This window comes from Mytilus galloprovincialis, chromosome 8, assembly GCF_965363235.1.
Source record: "Mytilus galloprovincialis chromosome 8, xbMytGall1.hap1.1, whole genome shotgun sequence".
NCBI lineage: Eukaryota > Metazoa > Mollusca > Bivalvia > Mytilida > Mytilidae > Mytilus > Mytilus galloprovincialis.
In genome coordinates, this window is record NC_134845.1 from 80,357,656 (window position 1) to 80,382,412 (window position 24,757).

Sequence of the window (24,757 nt, forward strand, 5' to 3'; positions counted from 1 at the left end):
TTTCCCTTCTGCTATACATGATCGATCAAAAAGCATCTCTGATTAAAAACATATATATACATGTATATATTTACACATTCTATACGGCGTGGCACAACATGAAAGAGAAAAAAGGGCACAACGTTTATTTCCAGATGTACTTAATTGAGATTTTGGAATTCGTGTCAAATGTTTGGACTTCTTGCTGTTTTTTCATACAATACACGGGATAATATTTTGCCCCATTACACCTATTTATTTTTTAATATAAGACTTAATAGCTCATGAAAGGTGATTTAACAAAATTTAAGAAGATTCTTGATTTCTTTCTTTTGTTTTGAGACCCAAATAATACCAATGCAAACATAAGGTAAAAGTCAGACGCAGCCTTTTCCCGCCATATTTTAAATCGCAAATAACTCGAAAAGGAGGTCCATGACCTATCAATATTTCTAACCGATATTTAAATCCTATTCATAAGATGAATCTTCTGGTGCATGTGCATGCATGAACAAATTAAAAAATCTGTAACAGTTTCTAGTAACAGCCACCAAACATGTTCAAGAAAACAGTCGTTTCATTTGAGTTTAGAGACGATATACACTAATAAACTTGGAAAGTTTGATACGTTAAGGTACTAACTTCATAATACGTTTGTTTTTTGTATTGAGTATAAGTTACAACATTCTTTTTTTTCTATCCTCATTGGTGTATTGTTTGTTTTATTTTTTTACTATAAAATATGCATATTGTGCACAGAAACAAGTGATTCGTAAAACTTAATTATGATGTTACACTACAAACACTTTCATAGATTCTAATAACTCGGTTATATAATGGAGTACAATGTAGTTTTACTGAAAATATGTATTGAATTTATTGAAATAAACAAGAAACAGATGCCTATAAAAGGTTACTATAAAATTCATAATGTGGAAGAAACTGAGAGCTACCAAGTTTACGATTAATTATCTAAAACACGTATGTGCAAAATGGACATATATTCACTCACACGCTGAATTGTGAAAAAAAACCCACTTATATATAGTATAGTATTGGATTTCACAAGGTCATATTTTCTCTGACTGTTTATGACGTCTTTACACTAAATCCATTGGATGTTGTAAGTTGGATGTGTACGGATTGATTGTTTAGCATGATGTTTGCATGATTGTTTTTAAGTTGTTAGTGGCTTTGAACTAGCTGTCAGATAAATGCGGGTACTCTCAGATCTGTTCCTAGTGTCGTTTTGTTGTCGGGATGTACAAGTACACGGCCACGTCCAATTGTATGTTTTTGCATCTGATGAGTTTTTTCAACTGATTTTTATAGTTCATTCTTATGTTGTACTGTTATACCACTGTCCCAAGTTAGGGTAGGGTTGGGATCCCGCAAACATGTTTAAACCCGCCACATTATTTATGTATGAGTCTGTCCCAAGTCAGGAGCCTGTAATTCAGTGGTTGTCGTTTGTTTATGAGTTACATAATTGTTTTTCGTTCATTTTTTGTCCATAGTTAAGGCCGTTAATTTTTCTCGTTTGAATTGTTTTACATTGTCATATCGGGACCTTTTATAGCTGACTATGCGGTATGGGCTTTGCACATTTTTGAAGGCAGTAGGGTGACATATAGTTGTTAAATAAATGTCTTTGTCCTTTTGGTCTATTGTGGACAGTTGTATCATTGGCAACCATAACATCTTCTTTTTTATATATAATCATAAATACTTTTCAGGTTTCAATATGCATCAGGTGTGATGAAATCCAAAAAATTGAAAGCCAGGGATTCATTTATATGGAGAACAGTAAGCAGCTATATTATTAAACATTGAACAAGGATTTAAAATGATATTTAAATTCGTCTAAGATCATCTTTACCCGATGAAGTTGAAACCGAAACCTGTGTCTCTTATTTTGTAAATTCTTGGAATTTTGGAAATTATATAATCATGTTAATGAGTCGGGACCCACATTTTTTCTAAGGATTATTTTTTGGAATACATTCCATAAATAGGACACTTCATATGCATTTTTATAAACAACAGTCAAAATAAGAAGAACAGTTGAGTTCTGACAGGATTTAACAAACTTTATTAAAATTGTCCGTTTATAAATTTTGAAATTATTAAGAAACTAAAGTTTCAACTCCCTCAGGCAAATTTTGCTATAGATGAATTGGCTATTTATTTTAGTTTTTTTTACATATAGCTCGTCAACGGTTTCGGTACTTTTACATCTTCGGATTTCAAATGTTTGGCTTTGAGCGTTCCTGATGAAGGTAAATCCAGAAAAGCGCATCGGACGCATATAATTATTAAACGTGTTAATTTCATTTTTTTAAATAAATATAAACCGTATTTCAAACAAAGACATGAGCTATCGTGTTGTGTACACTCCAACAAGACTTATTGCAAGTTCTAATGGCATAACTATTGTGTTTAGTTTCAAGGACAACTAATTGATGCGAGATAGAGTGGTTTTTTTCCATACATTAACATCTCTAGGACTACATGAGTGTGATATGATATGATTAAGATTGATACGTGTTACTTACATACGCAAACCTTGACTGCAAAAGTATGAAATAAGAAAAGTGTTAATTAGCTTATCAAACGTTAATAAAATATTTTTATTGTGTCTGGTTTTTTATAAACTTTTATTGATCGTATGAGTCGTATGTAGACCACACGCGCGTCTGGCGTACTAAATCATAATCCTGGTACCTTTGATAACTATTTACCAACTGGCAAATGCTCTAATATAAGACAGAAAATATATTGATCGTTGCACTACAGTCAGTGGTGCATTCAAATGGTTATTCTACAATTAAAGTGCGAACGATCGTTTTGAAAAATCTTAATCTGTCATAACATACGCAACAATAAAAAAGGATTGGATAATATTTCAATATTAACAGTTGTTTAAGGTTAATATAAATATGCTTATTTAAAATCATGCCAATATGCTATGAATACGAAAAAGAAATTAAAGCAAACATAATTGAACGGTCAATGTTTGATGAATCAAATATATTGTTAAGTTATCAATATAAATACATGAATTCTCTGTGTAAGCTGAAGATTCTCATGAAAGGGAAGGGGATAGTAGTTACGACGTAAGGAACATATCCGATATCATTTGTGAAACGGTTATTCTATAACGGTCAACCAACTCGTGATGGCGTCCGTAAAATTTACGAAGGGATAACCGAGCTATTAGTTTGTATGTGAATAATAACAATCTCTATACTGTTTAAGCACTGAAAAGAATTATAACTTAAATACATACCTATTTGACGATGTACTAGGTTCTGTTCTATAAAAGATAAAATGCTTATGTCTTATTTGGTGTTTTTGAGAAGTAGCAAATCTTCACGGTAGTAGAAGAGATGCTTGTGTGTACGTTGTGTTCTTCACATATTACCGGAATAAAGGTTCAATACAATTAGAAAAGAAAACGCACTTCAAGATGTCTATACTTTCTGAATGCAACCTTCCGACTTTATTTACCACAAACATATTGGAAACACTTTATTGTGGACACACAGTGTGCTATAACATGTAATAAAATCACTACAATTCCAACAAATATGCAAATGATTATGTTTTGTGTTTACACATTTATATAAATGGACTCTTCTTAATGTTGGTCTTGGTGTTAGCAAAACAATCAAATAGCTGTAACGTCTTAATTGTATAAATCTAATATTTATAATAAAAAGAAAAAGAATGGTTTGTATTATGAACAAAAAATTACTTAACACCTTTACACAATAGACAACTTTCGAGTTCGATGCATTTCCGTCAAAAACTCTGCTTTTAGTGAACGTCATTTGTGCGTTTAGGGGCGTCGTCACTTCCACTCCTATGTTGGGCGAGTGGTTTGAAAACTATAATTATACATTGTACGACTTATTCGGCAAATTGAATTCTCAAAATTGACAATCAGAATTTCTGTCATTAGGGAATTGTCATAAAGTACCTACAGAACAACCATTATTTCTAGTTTATCCTGCACAATGACGATCACTTAGACGCTTGATGAACGGAAATAGTGCATGGATACAGGCGACCCCTCTATCTGGTAAATGACGTCAAAAAGGGCGTTTAGTGGACGATTTTTTTTAGTGACGGATGAACTCGGAAGTGGTCTATTATGGAAATTACGACGTTTTTTTTGTTTAATGCCAAAGAACTACATACTTATTTTGACCTCCTTGATACACTAAGAATTCTCATTTTTTATTATTTTATACATTAAAAGAATTAAAAGAGATAAAAATGCGTAAATCAATTAGATAGAAAGGGAAAGCTTCTTTTTCAGATGTCATCAAATATACTTAGAATTAGTTGTTAACGAAACGAAAAAAGGAAAATCACAAAAATAATCAACTCCGAGGAAAATTCAAATATTAAAGTGCCTAATTAAATGGCAAAATCAAAAGCTCAAAATCATCAAACAAATGGATAAAAACTGTCATATTACTGATCAAATACAAACATGTTCTTGTGTAGAAAATGGTAGATTGAACCTTAAAAGTCAACAAATAGTTTTTATGAACATTTTGCTTTCTTTACCAGAATTATCTGTGTATTGTAAACAAATACAATCCTGTTTTGAAAATACTCCTCGACTCATAGAAAAACATGTCTTATATGATATAATAGACATAACCTACGTGGACAACTAAATGAAGATAAATGACATAACTATCAAAAGCGCTCACACATAACCATTTGAAAACCAGGGGTTTTATATATAAAAAAAACTGTACATGTAAGACACTACATGACAACAATGAAATCGTTAAAGAAAAGCAGAATACAGCTAAGGTTATTTTTGTTATACGATAGTAAATAATAGATATTCACTTAAAAATACTAGCTTCCGTTGATTGCAAATTAAAATCACTTCCATTCATTGTAGACAGAAAAATCTTCTGCTATTTGTCTACCTCGTTTATTAAAACTAAAAGATCATCATGATCATATAAGCCTACTTTGATTGCCGTTTAAAACATATATGTGCAAACACTTACACATTTTGTGTCAGCAAAAAAATCAAATTGCTGTGTCATTCATATACATTTAGTAAATGTTAAAGAATGATTTTTATTAAAGCAAACTTACATAATTCTGTTAATTATGTCATGTATGAATGGAGCGTTCACCGAAATGGACGTTTACCGTCTCAAATAAGTTAATCGTGTTCTATTATTTGTCAGTTTGACTTTTTCATTTTAGCCATGGCGTTGTCAGTTCACTTTTGATTTATGAGTTTGACTGACCCTCTGATATCTTTGGTCCCTCTTTTTTTTGTTAATTCAGACAACTTTTATATTTTCTTTAATATTTTTTTTAGTATAATATACTTACGCTGAAATCTGCTCATTCCTGTAACAAGAATTCAATAAACATATCAAATAACAATACAGTAATTATGTTGTAGCAAATTCCAGATACAAGTATGTGTGAGCAATTAATATCATATTAAACTAAAAAGACTACCTTTTTTTTGCAAAAATGCCAATGCCCAAACTAGAGGAGTGTTACTGGACAAATGTGTATTCAGTTATGAAAGATAAATTTATTAAGCATGCTAAACACATTATTGGACGACACAGTTTAAATGTTCTTCAAGTTCTGATGCGTTTTAATGTTATTGCTGTTTTGTATGCACTAAAACATGATTTTCAATCGTTTACGGTCAGTCGGAAAGTGACATCTTCTTAATTATTTGAACTTAAAAGAGTAAGGCACGTTAATGTTAGTTTACATATTTCTTTCGGTCATTTTGGTAGCAGTCAATACCACACTCTATGTTAGCTTTTTAGAAACTTCGTTATAGTGTTGTTTCGTTCAAGTTCAACGCAATTTACATATTCTGAATATATCTTAATTGACCTCAACATTATCATGATTATCATCTGTTATGATATACTATATGATACAAAAAAAATAGTCCCTCATGATTGATAATGTCAGTAAAAACAAGTAGTATTATATTCATTCCAAATTAGCCAACAAAATCTACATGACTTTTCAATAAGTAAAAAAAATACATCCCAGACAATTATAATAAAACAACATTGTAAATGCGGACATTATTTCTACTTACCGACAAAACATACATGCGTATGTGTACATCTTTTGCGATTCTTTTGGCCTGAAATATAATTATCCAGAGTATAATTCTTATCTCTGAAAAAGCATGCTGGTATTTGCACATTGCGCATATGAAAAGACGAATATGACAACACTTACTGCTTCTTCACGAATCTCCAGCCATATATTGCTTATCAACGGATTGTAGTTCGTTTTTTCACATGCTCTGATAGTGACTTTAAACGAAGATATGCCGGACCTCAACTTTCGCTCTTCTATCTTGTATTTGTGTTGTGCTTTTATCGTTGTCTTCATCTTTAAGTGCTTTTTTCTTTCTTTCATCATTAGTGTTTGGTAGTTGGATAGTGTTTATGTACTTATGTTTGTTAGACTCAAATTGACGTCCGTTCCTAAAATCGACGTCCAATATGTTGATACTCTAATCGACGTACAATATGTTGATACTCTAATCGACGTCCAATATGTTTGATACTCTAATCGACGTACAATATGTTGATACTCTAATCGACGTCCAATATGTTTGATACTCTAATCGACGTACAATATGTTGATACTCTAATCGACGTCCAATATGTTTGATACTCTAATCGACGTACAATATGTTGATACTCTAATCGACGTACAATATGTTGATACTCTAATCGACGTACAATATGTTGATACTCTAATCGACGTACAATATGTTGATACTCTAATCGACGTCCAATATGTTTGATACTCTAATCGACGTCCAATATGTTGATACTCTAATCGACGTACAATATGTTGATACTCTAATCGACGTACAATATGTTGATACTCTAATCGACGTACAATATGTTGATACTCTAATCGACGTACAATATGTTGATACTCTAATCGACGTCCAATATGTTTGATACTCTAATCGACGTCCAATATGTTGATACTCTAATCGACGTACAATATGTTGATACTCTAATCGACGTACAATATGTTGATACTCTAATCGACGTCCAATATGTTTGATACTCTAATCGACGTACAATATGTTGATACTCTAATCGACGTACAATATGTTGATACTCTAATCGACGTACAATATGTTGATACTCTAATCGACGTACAATATGTTGATACTCTAATCGACGTACAATATGTTGATACTCTAATCGACGTACAATATGTTGATACTCTAATCGACGTCCAATATGTTTGATACTCTAATCGACGTACAATATGTTTGATACTCTAATCGACGTACAATATGTTGATACTCTAATCGACGTACAATATGTTGATACTCTAATCGACGTACAATATGTTGATACTCTAATCGACGTCCAATATGTTGATACTCTAATCGACGTCCAATATGTTTGATACTCTAATCGACGTACAATATGTTTGATACTCTAATCGACGTACAATATGTTGATACTCTAATCGACGTACAATATGTTGATACTCTAATCGACGTACAATATGTTGATACTCTAATCGACGTCCAATATGTTGATACTCTAATCGACGTACAATATGTTGATACTCTAATCGACGTACAATATGTTTGATACTCTAATCGACGTACAATATGTTGATACTCTAATCGACGTCCAATATGTTTGATACTCTAATCGACGTACAATATGTTTGATACTCTAATCGACGTCCAATATGTTGATACTCTAATCGACGTCCAATATGTTGATACTCTAATCGACGTCCAATATGTTGATACTCTAATCGACGTACAATATGTTGATACTCTAATCGACGTACAATATGTTGATACTCTAATCGACGTCCAATATGTTTGATACTCTAATCGACGTCCAATATGTTTGATACTCTAATCGACGTACAATATGTTGATACTCTAATCGACGTCCAATATGTTGATACTCTAATCGACGTACAATATGTTGATACTCTAATCGACGTCCAATATGTTTGATACTCTAATCGACGTCCAATATGTTTGATACTCTAATCGACGTCCAATATGTTTCATACTCTAATCGACGTACAATATGTTTGATACTCTAATCGACGTCCAATATGTTGATACTCTAATCGACGTACAATATGTTGATACTCTAATCGACGTACAATATGTTGATACTCTAATCGACGTCCAATATGTTGATACTCTAATCGACGTCCAATATGTTTGATACTCTAATCGACGTACAATATGTTGATACTCTAATCGACGTACAATATGTTGATACTCTAATCGACGTCCAATATGTTTGTTACTCTAATCGACGTCCAATATGTTTGATACTCTAATCGACGTCCAATACGTTTGATACTCTAATCGACGTCCAATATGTTGATACTCTAATCGACGTCCAATATGTTTGATACTCTAATCGACGTCCAATATGTTTGATACTCTAATCGACGTCCAATATGTTGATACTCTAATCGACGTACAATATGTTGATACTCTAATCGACGTCCAATATGTTTGTTACTCTAATCGACGTCCAATATGTTTGATACTCTAATCGACGTCCAATACGTTTGATACTCTAATCGACGTCCAATATGTTGATACTCTAATCGACGTCCAATATGTTTGATACTCTAATCGACGTCCAATATGTTGATACTCTAATCGACGTACAATATGTTGATACTCTAATCGACGTACAATATGTTGATACTCTAATCGACGTCCAATATGTTTGATACTCTAATCGACGTACAATATGTTGATACTCTAATCGACGTACAATATGTTGATACTCTAATCGACGTACAATATGTTGATACTCTAATCGACGTACAATATGTTGATACTCTAATCGACGTACAATATGTTGATACTCTAATCGACGTACAATATGTTGATACTCTAATCGACGTCCAATATGTTTGATACTCTAATCGACGTACAATATGTTTGATACTCTAATCGACGTACAATATGTTGATACTCTAATCGACGTACAATATGTTGATACTCTAATCGACGTCCAATATGTTTGATACTCTAATCGACGTACAATATGTTTGATACTCTAATCGACGTACAATATGTTTGATACTCTAATCGACGTACAATATGTTGATACTCTAATCGACGTCCAATATGTTGATACTCTAATCGACGTACAATATGTTGATACTCTAATCGACGTCCAATATGTTGATACTCTAATCGACGTCCAATATGTTTGATACTCTAATCGACGTACAATATGTTTGATACTCTAATCGACGTCCAATATGTTTGATACTCTAATCGACGTACAATATGTTGATACTCTAATCGACGTCCAATATGTTGATACTCTAATCGACGTACAATATGTTGATACTCTAATCGATGTCCAATATGTTTGATACTCTAATCGACGTCCAATATGTTTGATACTCTAATCGACGTCCAATATGTTTCATACTCTAATCGACGTACAATATGTTTGATACTCTAATCGACGTCCAATATGTTGATACTCTAATCGACGTACAATATGTTGATACTCTAATCGACGTACAATATGTTGATACTCTAATCGACGTCCAATATGTTGATACTCTAATCGACGTCCAATATGTTTGATACTCTAATCGACGTACAATATGTTGATACTCTAATCGACGTACAATATGTTGATACTCTAATCGACGTCCAATATGTTTGTTACTCTAATCGACGTCCAATATGTTTGATACTCTAATCGACGTCCAATACGTTTGATACTCTAATCGACGTCCAATATGTTGATACTCTAATCGACGTCCAATATGTTGATACTCTAATCGACGTCCAATATGTTTGATACTCTAATCGACGTACAATATGTTGATACTCTAATCGACGTACAATATGTTTGATACTCTAATCGACGTACAATATGTTTGATACTCTAATCGACGTACAATATGTTGATACTCTAATCGACGTACAATATGTTGATACTTTAATCGACGTACAATATGTTGATACTCTAATCGACGTCCAATATGTTGATACTCTAATCGACGTCCAATATGTTTGATACTCTAATCGACGTACAATATGTTTGATACTCTAATCGACGTACAATATGTTTGATACTCTAATCGACGTACAATATGTTGATACTCTAATCGACGTCCAATATGTTTGATACTCTAATCGACGTACAATATGTTGATACTCTAATCGACGTACAATATGTTGATACTCTAATCGACGTACAATATGTTTGATACTCTAATCGACGTACAATATGTTGATACTCTAATCGACGTCCAATATGTTTGATACTCTAATCGACGTCCAATATGTTGATACTCTAATCGACGTCCAATATGTTTGATACTCTAATCGACGTCCAATATGTTGATACTCTAATCGACGTCCAATATGTTTGATACTCTAATCGACGTACAATATGTTTGATACTCTAATCGACGTCCAATATGTTTGATACTCTAATCGACGTCCAATATGTTGATACTCTAATCGACGTCCAATATGTTGATACTCTAATCGACGTACAATATGTTGATACTCTAATCGACGTCCAATATGTTTGATACTCTAATCGACGTCCAATATGTTTGATACTCTAATCGACGTCCAATATGTTTGATACTCTAATCGACGTACAATATGTTGATACTCTAATCGACGTCCAATATGTTGATACTCTAATCGACGTACAATATGTTGATACTCTAATCGACGTCCAATATGTTGATACTCTAATCGACGTCCAATATGTTTGATACTCTAATCGACGTCCAATATGTTTGATACTCTAATCGACGTACAATATGTTTGATACTCTAATCGACGTACAATATGTTGATACTCTAATCGACGTCCAATATGTTGATACTCTAATCGACGTACAATATGTTGATACTCTAATCGACGTCCAATATGTTGATACTCTAATCGACGTCCAATATGTTTGATACTCTAATCGACGTACAATATGTTGATACTCTAATCGACGTCCAATATGTTGATACTCTAATCGACGTCCAATATGTTTGATACTCTAATCGACGTCCAATATGTTTGATACTCTAATCGACGTACAATATGTTTGATACTCTAATCGACGTACAATATGTTGATACTCTAATCGACGTCCAATATGTTGATACTCTAATCGACGTCCAATATGTTGATACTCTAATCGACGTACAATATGTTGATACTCTAATCGACGTACAATATGTTGATACTCTAATCGACGTACAATATGTTTGATACTCTAATCGACGTCCAATATGTTTGTTACTCTAATCGACGTCCAATATGTTTGATACTCTAATCGACGTCCAATATGTTGATACTCTAATCGACGTACAATATGTTTGATACTCTAATCGACGTACAATATGTTGATACTCTAATCGACGTCCAATATGTTGATACTCTAATCGACGTCCAATATGTTTGATACTCTAATCGACGTCCAATATGTTGATACTCTAATCGACGTACAATATGTTGATACTCTAATCGACGTACAATATGTTGATACTCTAATCGACGTACAATATGTTTGATACTCTAATCGACGTCCAATATGTTGATACTCTAATCGACGTACAATATGTTGATACTCTAATCGACGTACAATATGTTTGATACTCTAATCGACGTACAATATGTTGATACTCTAATCGACGTCCAATATGTTGATACTCTAATCGACGTCCAATATGTTGATACTCTAATCGACGTACAATATGTTGATACTCTAATCGACGTACAATATGTTGATACTCTAATCGACGTACAATATGTTGATACTCTAATCGACGTACAATATGTTGATACTCTAATCGACGTCCAATGTTACGTCATGTTTTGCCAAAACTATTGATTGATTGATTACTGGACTTAACTTATACACGTACATGTTTTGTAGTGTTCAAGATTATGACAACTAAATTTTAAAACATTTATGCATACTTTCCTTATAGATTTTTTTCAACCCGAAATAAGTAACATGAATATTAATATTTATGTTAAAAAGGAAGCCCAATCGATCTACCTTGTAGTATATCATTCCCTTTTATATTAATAAAATCCATGCATGTAAGTGTAAGTGGAAAGAAAACAGCAACCTAATGACAAAGAAAATCAAACAATTTCTAGAGGGCATTAGGTTGTAAACAGTTATCAAAGGTACAAGGATTATAATTTAATACTATAGTTATCAAAAGTACCAGGATTATAATTTAGTACACCAGACAGGCGTTTCGTCTACATGTGACTCATCATCAGTGACGCTCATATCAAAATTGTTATAATGCCAAGCAAGTACAAAGTTGAAGAGCATTGAGGATCCAAAATTCCAAAAAGTTGTGTCAAATACGGCTAAGGTAATCTTTTCCTGGGACAAGAAAATCCTTAGTTTTTCGAAAAATTCAAAGTTTTGTTAACAGAAAATTTATAAAAATGGTCACACAAATGATATGCCAACACCGAAGTGCTGACTACTGGGCTGGTGATACCCTCGGTGACGAAACGTCCACCAGCAGTGGCATCGACCCAGTGGTGTAAATAGTTATCAAGAGTACCAGGATTATAATTTAGTACGCCAGACGCTTATTTCGTCTAAATAAGACTCATTGATGTAAGTCAAGACACACAAAAAGGAAGTACAGGCAATTGTTTTGAGAGTATTATAATTCAGGTTCTGTTTACACATGGAGTTATACATATACATTCAGGATTCTACTTCGTCAAAATTATCTCCAAATCACGCCAGTTCATTTTCACAATCGTAGAAATGGAAGCAATTGTAGGGATGACGCGCTGTCGATTTTGCTCTTGGAAACCAATAAATTTATCCACATTGCACCATTACGATCCTTATATGTCATTTGTACTTTAAAAGACAAATGTATCAAATAGCTAATGAGCATCAGTTAATGATCTTGTCTGCATTGATTCAACTTAAAATTATTGTCTGGTTGGTTGTCAGGTTGAATTTTTAAAAATTCATAAATATTTAAAAAAAAATTCTAATTAAATATTTCTTGGAAGGGCATAGTAGTTTTTTTTAGTGGTTAAAGACTATAAACCCTAGTTATCACACACACAAAATAGTTAATGAGCATCAGTTAATGATCTTGTCTGCATTGATTCAACTTCAAATTATTGTCTGATTGGTTGTCAGGTTGAATTTTTAAAAATTCATAAATATTTAAAAAAATTCTAATTAAATATTTCGTGGAAGGGCATAGTAGTTTTTTTTAGTGGTTAAAGACTATAAACCCTAGTTATCACACACACAAAATTATAATTTTTCGAAGATATGCATTTTTGTCATCCAACTTGAAAGACTGTCGTCAAGTACTTTTAGTAAACAAATAGCTATACGAACACACCTTCTCTGTTTTTGTGATTCATTAGATAGGTATCTCACTTGATCCATATAATTCATCTTTTAGTCCTGTGATTTTTTTATGTTATAAAGTCAACCTGTAGCTTTGATATATAAAAATGATCTAAAGCGAGACGATGTATGAAATATTCCTGCTTTGTGCGATATCAAGACAAAATATTCAACTCAAACACGCCCTAACATAAAAAGGTGCACTCGATTTTCTCTTTTCGATACAATTGTTACCCACTTTTTGGAATTTTTTCTTGAGTAACATAATGAAAGGCAGACACGAAAATTACTGAACTAATAGATTGATATGTTTTGCCGTCCGTGGTAAAGAAAATATAAAAAAAATCGGAGGTTATGCATTTTCTACATCCAACTTGAAAGTTATCCATGTCGTCGACTTGATATCTAAATGTTCTGTTTAACTATGCACGAGATAAATTGAAAACTTATGCAAGTGGTGTTTTTAAAATAAAAGACTTCGTAATTGAGAAGAAAATTGTCATTTTATTTGATTCTATTAATTTTTAAAATGTTTATAACTATAGTAAACATTACAGTAAGCATTTATCGCCTTCTCTAACAAAGAGATTCGACTCTTTTGTTCTATTTCAATCGGGTTTCCACCTGTATACACAAGAAATTAGCATTAAGTTTTTATGTTCTGCTGTTACACCACTAGTCCAGGTGAGAGGATGGATAAATGCTCACACACATGTTTAACCCCCGCTACATTAGTTTTGTGCCTCCGTGTTGTCCAGTAGTTTTCATTGATTTATCTCTGTCCTTTTTTTTCCGGTATTGTTTGTATAAGACCGTTATTTTTCTAATTTATATTGTTTACATTGTTCATGTCGTGGCCTTTTACAGTCGACTTAACGACATGTATTTGCTCATATATACTTTATTTGAATTTTGGTGGATATTATTTATTTAGTTATTCCATTAGTCAACATATCTTTATTTTTATGTTATCTCTTAAGTTTTAAATATCACAACCTATTAACATACTAGAAGGTGATAAATAAAAAAAAATAGATTTTATTTGTCACGCATAATATATTTATAAAAAAGTAGAAAGGTTTCAGCTGCTATCGGTTCAGTTAAATTTTGTATTCTGTTTCCAAAACCGAGGTTGAGTAGAGAAGCTGAAAATTAGACATCGATTAGAGAAGGAAAAAAATGGACGTCTATTAGAAAGGCATAAAATTGGCTGTCGATTTGGATTGTTATTTTATTGTGACCTCAGATGTTGACGTCGATTTGGGGAACGGATGTCGATTAGAGATCGGTCGTCGATCTGAGTCTTACATATTTACCTTGCTAAACAAGAGAAAACAATGCATTACCTGGTATTTTGTTGGTTTTCAGTTTTTTCCATTACCGCTTGACCTTCCCTAAAACACAAAACATCACTACATAATAAGCCGTTCTAATTTTGATGACATTTACAGCAAAATACTTATTTAACTCTTTGCAATTAGTAAATGTAATGTACATAAAACAAATATAAGGTTTAGCATTTCATTTTGTCATACGCCAAAGGTTAAGAGAGGTTTAAGTTTCGTAAATCATACATATGAAGGATGCCAAACTTAAGGAAACAAAAATCTTTTTTTGTAAACAGGAAAATAATTACGTTGCTTATATGAACACACGATCAACAAGTTAAACTGCGAGCTACTGCTCACTGATGATACCCCACCGCAAGTGGATAATTTTAATATTGTTAAAATATGCATGTGTTCAGTAAACAGGAAGTTGTCGATGTGATGAATCTGAAAACGCATCACACGGTATAGAAGACTTCAATAAACCCTGAAACCAAATTTCAGAAATCCTTGTACTGTAGTTCCTGAGAAAACTTTTCATCTTGGCTAACATGTGTAAAATCATACAAGTGTTCGGTAAACAGGAAGTTGTCGAGTGATGAATCTGAAAACGCATCACAAAGTGTATATGGGACGGACGGACTGACGGACGGACGGATGGTTGGACGGACGGACAGACAGAGGTAAAACAGTATACTCCCCCTTTTTAAACAAAATGAGTATGTACACCATGAATCAATGACAAAAAATCATTGTTTTACAAAAAAATTCTCATTTACCAAGAGAAGAGGTACAACTAAGATAGCTGAAAGATTGGGATGTTTTATAACTTAAGTACTAGAATGTGAGTTCCTATATACATGATAAAAGCCCAAACATCACTAACATAACAAGAATTGACAAATCAGTTTCGGACAAACTTTTGTAATATTAAAAATAAACAATAACTGCAGTAGCTTATTTATCAAATGTGTCGCTGTGAGTTAAGCATTGGCTACAAAACAGTTAATTTATTTCGTTACTGAATGTCCAACATTAGTGACTACGACAAAATGTCAATAGTTTTTTATGCAACAGTGGGTGCGTTTCTATATATTCATGGTTTATAATAAAGGGAACGTTTACACCTAAAGATGCAGAAGCACTGTGTAGGCTAGAGTGACCACATACCGATAATCATAATCCATCAGTATTCAATTTTGCTTAACGATGTTGTAACCTTGATTTCTTTAAAGTTGTACATTTTTTAAATGACAATTAGTGAAAAAGGTGGTCATTTTTAGTTGTGCCTGGTTATGAATTTTCTTATCTGGATTACGAATCTTGATTTTACTTTAAAAATGTCTATTTACATTTTTTTCTGTATGAAAGGCCCTCTAAACCGTTATGTCCCTTGTGATTAAGGTACATTTCATTTAGGCTACTGTTCATACTACAATGCCGGCCAAAAATAACATTCGTAGTATCAAAATGAGTAAACGAAATGTCTATTTGAAACAATATCTAGCAACATTTTCTGTCTTAGATCAGTAATATCAAGCATTATCGTATCTTACAGCCATTCGAAAACTTGCGTTGTATGTTTGCCTTTGAATATAACAATTTATTTTCAACAGATGTTCGTCACTGTATTTGTGTTTTCTAATTTTGTGAAGTGTTGGTTGTCTTTTAGTAATTTTTAAGTGTTTTTTTGTCATGTTGTTGTCGGTTAATTGCATTGCTACAATCACACCTTCAAATAAAAGGGAAATCGAGTTTAAATCATTTCTTATACCGATGCAATTTCTAATACCATAATTATTCTTTTCTATGAATCAATTACTCACTTAAACTGCAACTCTCCAAATAGGCTGTCAATTTCTGTGCCTGATGGCTTTTTGTTTATGTATGACACAGATGACCTTTCTGGAACTTGCTTTAAATCTATGTTGTCCACATCAACTTTAAGCTTCTTCAACTTTTGTAATAAAAGTACATCAGCTATTGTTTCCATTTCTGTGATATTTTTTTGCCATTGTTGACAGTTTTCGAAAACTCCCTTATAGAATTTGGTTATTGTAGACATCTTTTGTAATACTCTGTGTTCCTCATCCTGCACTAGCTTAACAAAACTATCTACTTTCTTATCAATCAAATTCTTCAAGTATTTTCCGTCATCAGTTATGGTTTTGATGACTGCTTTGACTTCTTCGCGGTAGGTTTTTGTTTCTCTTTCAATTTTGCTAACGGTTTGGCTCGATGTTGTTATCTTCGATTCAATTGTCTTGACAAGTTCGGATCTTAGCTTTTCAGTTGATTTAGTTAGGTCTGTCATCAAATGGCGACTATGTTTCTCTACGGAGCAAATTCTACACACAGGCGTATCACAATCATTACAGAAGAAAAAGAAAATTTCGTCGTGTTCTATACAAAGGAGTTTTTCTTCCTTGTTGATGTTTGGTCCACTTAGAAACGTGTGGTTTTTACTTATCTTCATGCGTAAATGAGATAATTTACAGCTTCCACAAAATAACTGATCACACTGTTGGCAATAATATTCTCCAGGTCCACCAGTACATATTTCACAGGTCGAGGCTGCAGCTTGGGCCATTTCGAAAATGCAAAGATATGAAAAAGTAACCTTTGGATATTTAATGTATCTGTCAAACGTTGTCCGATAAAAAATCCGGTCTTTAAAGTAAAGTTGTTTTTATTGAAATATCAAAACAGAAAAAAATGAATTAAGAAACAGTATGGTTTATTGTTTTACTTGATCATGTTTATTGCATTTAATAGTTTGACGTGGGGTTTCATTGAATAATACATATATGCGACTATTTCAAAAGTTAATCAATGTACTAGGGAAACACAAATATTACCAATAAATTTAAATAACGTTAAGGTTGACCAAAACCGTACCAGGTTACCTATTTTTTATCAACTTGTTATTATATAGTGCTTGGTTTATTTAGTTTATATGAACCGCATTTGTTACAATGTTGTCATAAATAATCGTTCTGTGAACACCCTTCTGATAAAATGTCCTTACCTTTGGCGATTAGATTAAAAATACGTGTAAAATGTCTGTTTACCCCAGGTTAAATGTATGTACTAGACTTACACACGTATATTGATCTATTTATAACGCTTGTTTACTTTTTATCGCTGTAAAAGTCGGTGATAATGAAAGATATGTTTTGTTTTAGTTTTTACACAGTGAATTAGTATTGAATAAATTGGTATAATTATTAATAAAACTGAGTGTCAAATCATAATTAAAGAAACAAATGTAAACTCGAAAAATGGTATTATTCGTCTGTATAATATTGTTGGATTATAAATATATATGCTCATCATTTCCGTCAAGAGATAGTAGGTCTAAATTTTAGGTTGATGCATGTCGTGTATTTTTTATTATAAAAGAGACTAAGAATTCAACAACAACAAAATGTATACTAATATATATGCTTAACGCACTTGTAATCAAAGAAACCTCATTTTGTTTTACATTCTTATTTTCTTGATGCTGTTGGAGTTAAAAGGAAATACATGTTGGATCACTGGCATTATTTTATGATGTTTGATATTTGAAAACTGTAAATTCAGAAATTTTGCGATGTTTTTATTATTGCAAAAAATGAAAAATGGTTGTAATCGCAGAAATTGAAACTCGCTTTTTAAAAAATTGTTTATGTACATAAACATGATTCACCGAACAGTTTGGAAACAACAAAAACAAAAACAAAACCATACAGTCAACAGACGCTTAAAAACAATAGTATATGTCAGATACTAGTACCAAAATCACGTAATAATAAATGTTGACCGTCTTCCAATAATAGTACGTGGTATGGTTTTGACAAATATTATAAAAATGACCACATCTGTGCTGACTGAATATAATTCGTGTTTGTATAGAGATAATGAAAGAATCGGTTTGTTGTCCCAATATATCTGTGAGGTATTTATAAATTGAAGAAATCATTTAGTTCATAATATTTGTTGGTTTTTTTTTTTTTTTTTTAATCTTTAACCGTTTTATTGCTATAAATTTTGAGAACGGGATTCAACGTCAGAATAAATAAAAGTATTTGAAGAAAATAGTTACATGTTGTTAAATCAAACCTTAAAAGGGTATATATGTGTCTCTTTTATTCTAAATTTAGTCCTGGTATCTATGATGAGTTTCTTTATAACCACTGGATCGATGCCACTGCTGGTGGAAATTTATTTCCCCGAGGGTATCTCAAGCCCAGTAGTCAGCACTTTTTGTGCTGACATGAATTGTCATTGATATGGTTATATTTATAAATTTACTAAGGCTTTTCTACCTCAGGCATAGATTACCTTAGCTGTATTTGGCAAAACTTTTAGGAATTTTTGTCCTCAATGCTCTTCAACTTCGTACTTTATTTGGCCTTTTAAACTTGTTTGGATTCGGACGTCACTGATGAGTCTTTTGTAGACGAAACGCGCGTCTGGCGTATATTCTAAATTTAGTCCTGGTATCTATGATGAGTTTATTTACTTATAGATTTGAACATGTTGAAGTAAGTCGTAAATTATGGCGATGGTATACGTTAATTTTTATCCCTTTCATTATTGAAGTATTACAAGTTGTTATCCATTTGTCATTTACATAATTCGATTGCCTTTTTAAAAGAGGAGATACTTGTTCAATAAACTCAACAGTGAAATGGACCAATACTCTGCAGTTTAATTGTAATTGAGCTTTATATGTATAGTCGGTAATTTCAACTGTTAATTTGTACAAGATTTTATTTTTCAAACCATTCAATCATATAAATGAATAAATGAGCACTCAGGTAATCCCACTTACAAATTCATATCATTTAACAAGGATGATATTATGATGAATCATAAGTCCTTCATGGCTTCAATGAACATTACAATTAACAACATATACATTTACATATATTAGAGGACCTACCTTAGATGTATTGGATACATAAGCTTCACAAAATTTCGTACAAACAACGGAACATTGCCGGCACATCTGTATGTTAAAAGTGTCCATAATATTGAAAAATATTCTCTCCGCATGGAAAGAGGGTATTCAAAAATACTGTGAAACTGTTTATTTTTTTCGAAGTGGTATTAACCATCTGTGGATTCTAAAGAAAACACTCTGTATAAATTCAAATCTTAATCTTTTTCTGAAATAAGTTCTATCAAAATTTTTTCAACCCTGTATACCATCATTTTCCATGAGAATTTGAAAAACCGTCTGAAAAAATAATTCACAACGCTTTCAACATACAAATGAAAGCATACACTATAAATTTATTACTGTGTGATAACATACGGCATATTTTGTTTATAATAAAAGATGATATACAAAGGAACAAGATATCAGTATGCTGGAGTTTTTCATGACAACATATTTGTTGAATTTGAAGTTAAAAAACGGCATTCTTAATGGAACGAACTGTTTACCTCTTCTTGCCGACCTCTTTATATTTTCATATAAATCGGAGTTCCTACAGACACTTGTCAAAAACAAGAAGATAAAACAAGCCAGGTATTTTAATTGTACATTCAGATATATGGATGATGTTCTTTTCATTAACTATTCATGGTAAGATTCCATTAATACATTCCCAGAACTAGAAATTAAAGAAACAACAGAGACGGCTTACTCCACCTCATTTTTAGACTTTTACCTTTTACTTAATTCTTTGCAATTTCTGGTATCAAATGAGTATTGATTTATGTGTATTTGCAAATTTTCAATTTTGTTTTTAAATTGATATGAAGTGACGTTTGCTTTATATATAGCATTGACCTTACACGTTTCGCATGTCCATTCACTTTCGAGTTCTGTTGAGCCACTATGCTGGTGCTCCAAAGTAGGAGAATGTTTTTGACTATTGTAATCATACCTTACAACCAATGTGCTTTAGAAGTAAACAGAAAGCAAGTAAATAAAGAAATTGAAAAACGAATAAAGAAGGACAAAAACGACTTAGTAAAACAGGTCAAAGTTCTTTTGTTAGGTAAGTTTAAACATAAGGTTTAAATAAAGGTAGATTGTTTAGTAATGTTTAAATGATATAACGTTCAAAATCGATATACCTGTCGGAAAGGTAAACAAATGTAGTTTGATAAAAATAGAATAATCGATCCGTTAGGATTACAATATTGTCAATAAAAGAAACAACAGAAAAAAACACTGTTGGTTATTGTTATGATATTTGTATCGATTTGTGTAATTTTACTTTTTATCTCCTTATTGTTTACAGACTTCTTTGAAAATCTGTTATTATTTTTAGAACAACAATGATTTATTTCTTTAAATGGCGACATTCACGGTAGGTGTAGCTGTCATTTGGTATCGTGGTTTTTATCGAGTGAAGTATTCAAGTTATGTTGACTGTGATCATGATTTTTTGTGGGACATATATATGAAAGCAATGTCATTCCATCTAATAAAGATTAAGTTGTTTTTTTTATCTATTTCTAAAATAAATATGCATATTACAAATACTAAAATATTGAGCAAATGAAACATCCAAAATTGTGTAGAGTCATAATAACAGAGAGGTTTGTTTGAATTATTTAATTTATCAAATAAAGACAAAATGATAGGCAAATTCATTTACGGTTTTGATAAATGCCTTAACTACCTAGAGACACTTTATATGACACCCCCGCGACACATTACATTTCAATGAAAATTTGACTTCAAACCAATACATGTTGACTCACAATCTTGCATTTTGTTAAATTATATGAAAGAATTTTATTTCTCCTCGAATAATTTGGGAATCCCGTTTTTCTAATATATATATATATAGTACGTTTTATTACATAAAAATATATAAGGGCCAAGTTAGCTTTTCTCATCCGTCGTCCGTTAATTTTATAAAAATCTTCTTCTATGATACCACTGGGCCAAATAAAACCAAACTTGGCCTTTTAAAAAGATATCTGATGTCCTAAACCATCAACCAAAATGGATGCCACTGTTATAATAGAACAGGGGTGTTTTATTTTATCTCTGAAGCTAAAGCATTTAGAGAATATATGACATTGTGTAAAATGTTCTTTAGGTAAAGATCTATCTGCCCTGAGAATTTCAGACGCATCAAACTATCCGTTGTTTGGTTGCTGTCACTGAATAGGTATTTCAGGAAATTTTGCATTTTTTTGCAATACAAATGAAAACAGTTTAAAGTTATATGTTGATCATATTTCTAAAAGAAAGGAAGAGTAGGGCAGTATTGGAAAAACTTGAAACCGTACGAAGTAACAATAAAATAAACATTAAACTAGTTTATCAATGCTCGTATCTTGTTATTCGCTTAAAAACAATCGAGGCAATACACAAATTTAGTAAATTAATTATATCGCATTTAAACTCAAACATTAAAATATAGGGCTTTATTCGACTTTTTTAGCGATAAACTAAAAAGGACATTCACTTAGCATATATCTGATACACTTGACCGACTGTTAACATGCTATGATATATGGATCTTCAAAACATGTTTTCTAAACAAGAATAACCTCGGAAATAACGGTAAATTCAAACTGCTATGAATGAGTTATTAAGCGATAATTTCTTTTTTAGGGACACATCAGAGTGGTAAAAGCACACATCTACGAATGGTGAGGGTTGTCCATGCAGAGGGTTACTCTGACGATGAGAAGAGAAGTTTTATTGTTCATATATACAACCAGGTAGTCAATGCAATTCAAGAATTAGTTAAATAAATGGATTTGCAAAAAAGACATTACGAGTCCCCTACAAATGAGGTAAAATCTAAATAGCTAGTAAAATAGTTGTATTATTTCTTTGATCATGACAGTGTTGTTCTTTTGTTCTATCTTAACACATCGTATTATCTTGAAATTGTTTTTTTAAGATCGATCAAGATAAACAAAAAGACTTGTTAATTGAAAATATTAATCTGCTAAAGAGGGACGAAAGATACTAGAGAAACACTCATAAATCGAAAATAAACTTCTTTTTTATATGTTGACAACGTTATGAATATTAATCTGCTAAAGAGGGACGAAAGATACCAGAGAAACACTCATAAATCGAAAATAAACTTCTTTTTTATATGTTGACAACGTTATGGCTAGAATAGAAAAAGACAAACAAAAGTACAAGTACACAAAACACAACAAAGAATATGCAACATGAACTTTACCGAAGGTTAAGCAGATCCTACTCTACATGTGGCACCCGTCATGTTGCTCGTGTTAATACAAACCGGTTATTTGGTAGGTCACATTAGTGAAAAAGGGAACGGGATTGTAGTCACGACGTAAAACAATATCCCCTATCATCTGTGAAACTTATTTTCCAAAACGATCATTCAACTAGGGATTGCATCCTTAAAATAAACAAAGGATGATTTACCATTTGAGATTTTGTAAAAATGATATTTTTCATATAATTTTAATTGGCCATATCAAATTTGTTTTAGTTTAAACATATTTTATTTGCGTAAATGTGCAAAAGGGATGAGACACAAGTTACTCAAACTTATAGTCTTCTCCCATCAAATCTGTTTTATTGATGTTGGAAAATACAAGAAAGATAAAACAAAAGAATTATACGAGCAACCAAACAGTTAACCGAGATGATATGGATACTATAAAAATTTTATGGGCAGATCCTGGAATGAGAAAATCTTACAAGGAATGTAAAGAATGCCAGCTAACAGATACACAGCGGTAGTAAGTAATGCTGTGATATGTGCAGTTCTTAAACTATTTCATTTTTAAATTAATTATCAGTTTCTGTGGATTTGATCTGTTAGCCTCGAGACTTTTTAATTAATATTTCAAATATACCTTTTTAAAACAAAAAATCAAAACTGTTGTTCAAACCAAATACCATCTATTTTGTAGTTAGCAAAACGTGCAATGTATGTTTTTTTTGTTTATACGAGATATTCGTTACGCGAACAAGTTGGTGTTCATAGACCATAAATAAGAAACGACCGTAGCACAAAACATATTGGTTCTGAATTATTTTCTTTTAATTTTTAATTGGCTTTTAAATATTTTGTATTTTTGCCCTAGATGAGGCTTTCATATGTATTCATTTAACTGCTTGCAAATCTAGAAGTGAATTGCAATAAATCGGGGATATAACCGTCAGTGCAAATTAAAAAAAAAAACACCCACCGTGCCTTACTGAGAAAAACTGTAATCTGAGTTCATGTGATTTGCTTGATGTTGTTTTAATTGTCATTTAATCAGGTCGTTAAAAATATTTAAGTATAAACCATATGATTTCAGCTTTATGGATCACATCGACCGAATAACAAAATCTAACTATGTACCAACTTTATATGATATACTGCACTGCACTTAATTAATTCTTGTGGGATAACAGAACATCATAATAATATTGATGGTCATTTATTCAGGTAATTAGTAAAAGTGTTGATAGCAGTTACTTTCTGTTATATTTTGCTGATACGCGATTCGTCGACAAAGATGACAAAAAGTAATGATTTGAGAATATGATTCATAGATATAGGAAGATGTCGTGTGAGTGCCAATGAGACAACTCTCAATTCAAATAACAATTTATAAGAGTAAACCATTATAGTTCAATGTACGGTCATGTAATATATGCAAACATGTATACTGTTCTTAAAAACGATACTAGATACAAAAAAATAAATTCAGTCAAAGAAATACACACAAAAAACGAGGTCGACAACCTCTCAAATAATTGCCAGAGAAAGAACTCAATTGCAGTCAGTTTAAAAGATTTAATCAATATATAGAAGACCGTGACCCTATCAAATTATACAACGACAAATCATTCAAATATAACAAAATCATCCATATGAATGATTCATGCCGATAATTTAAAAAAAAAAGGAATAAGTTTACCTGTTTGTGTTTAATATTCATAAAAGAAACATATTCCGTTACGGATATATCGTGTTGTATACTTATCCACTCTCTACGGTTGAATTTAAAATATTTAAAACGTTCCGCGAGTCTCGCATTATAAATTTGAATATT

General features: G+C 31.9%; 2 protein-coding genes across 2 annotated transcripts in view; one reads left to right on the forward strand and one right to left on the reverse strand.

The window, feature by feature from the left end:
- Positions 1-3,249: 3,249 nt before the first annotated feature.
- LOC143043795 (transcription intermediary factor 1-beta-like) lies at positions 3,250-17,391 on the reverse strand. The gene is made up of 5 exons (XM_076215976.1): positions 16,585-17,391; positions 14,777-14,824; positions 6,098-6,145; positions 5,356-5,373; positions 3,250-3,295 (listed from the first exon to the last, which is right to left on the reverse strand). Exons 1-5 carry the CDS (start codon positions 17,346-17,348, stop codon positions 3,250-3,252), a joined length of 924 nt encoding a protein of 307 aa, XP_076072091.1. The 5' UTR covers positions 17,349-17,391.
- Positions 17,392-20,706: 3,315 nt separating this feature from the next.
- Positions 20,707-24,757, forward strand: part of LOC143042651 (guanine nucleotide-binding protein G(q) subunit alpha-like) — a 55,051-nt gene continuing 51,000 nt past the window's right edge. The window contains exon 1 of the mRNA XM_076215066.1: positions 20,707-20,754. The gene's annotated coding sequence lies outside the window, so the exon portion shown is untranslated. The remainder of the gene's footprint in view (positions 20,755-24,757) is intronic.

What these genes read in the sequence shown, in the direction of transcription:
- LOC143043795 (XM_076215976.1), bottom strand. Translation starts at nt 17,348, where the DNA reads ATGGCCCAAGCTGCAGCCTCGACCTGTGAAATATGTACTGGTGGACCT. An exon ending in TTTGGAGAGTTGCAGTTTAA is followed by an intron (nt 14,825 to 16,584) that starts GTGAGTAATTGA and finishes TTTGTGTTTTAG; the next exon opens with GGAAGGTCAAGCGGTAATGG. An exon ending in GAAAACCAACAAAATACCAG is followed by an intron (nt 6,146 to 14,776) that starts GTAATGCATTGT and finishes ATTATATTTCAG; the next exon opens with GCCAAAAGAATCGCAAAAGA.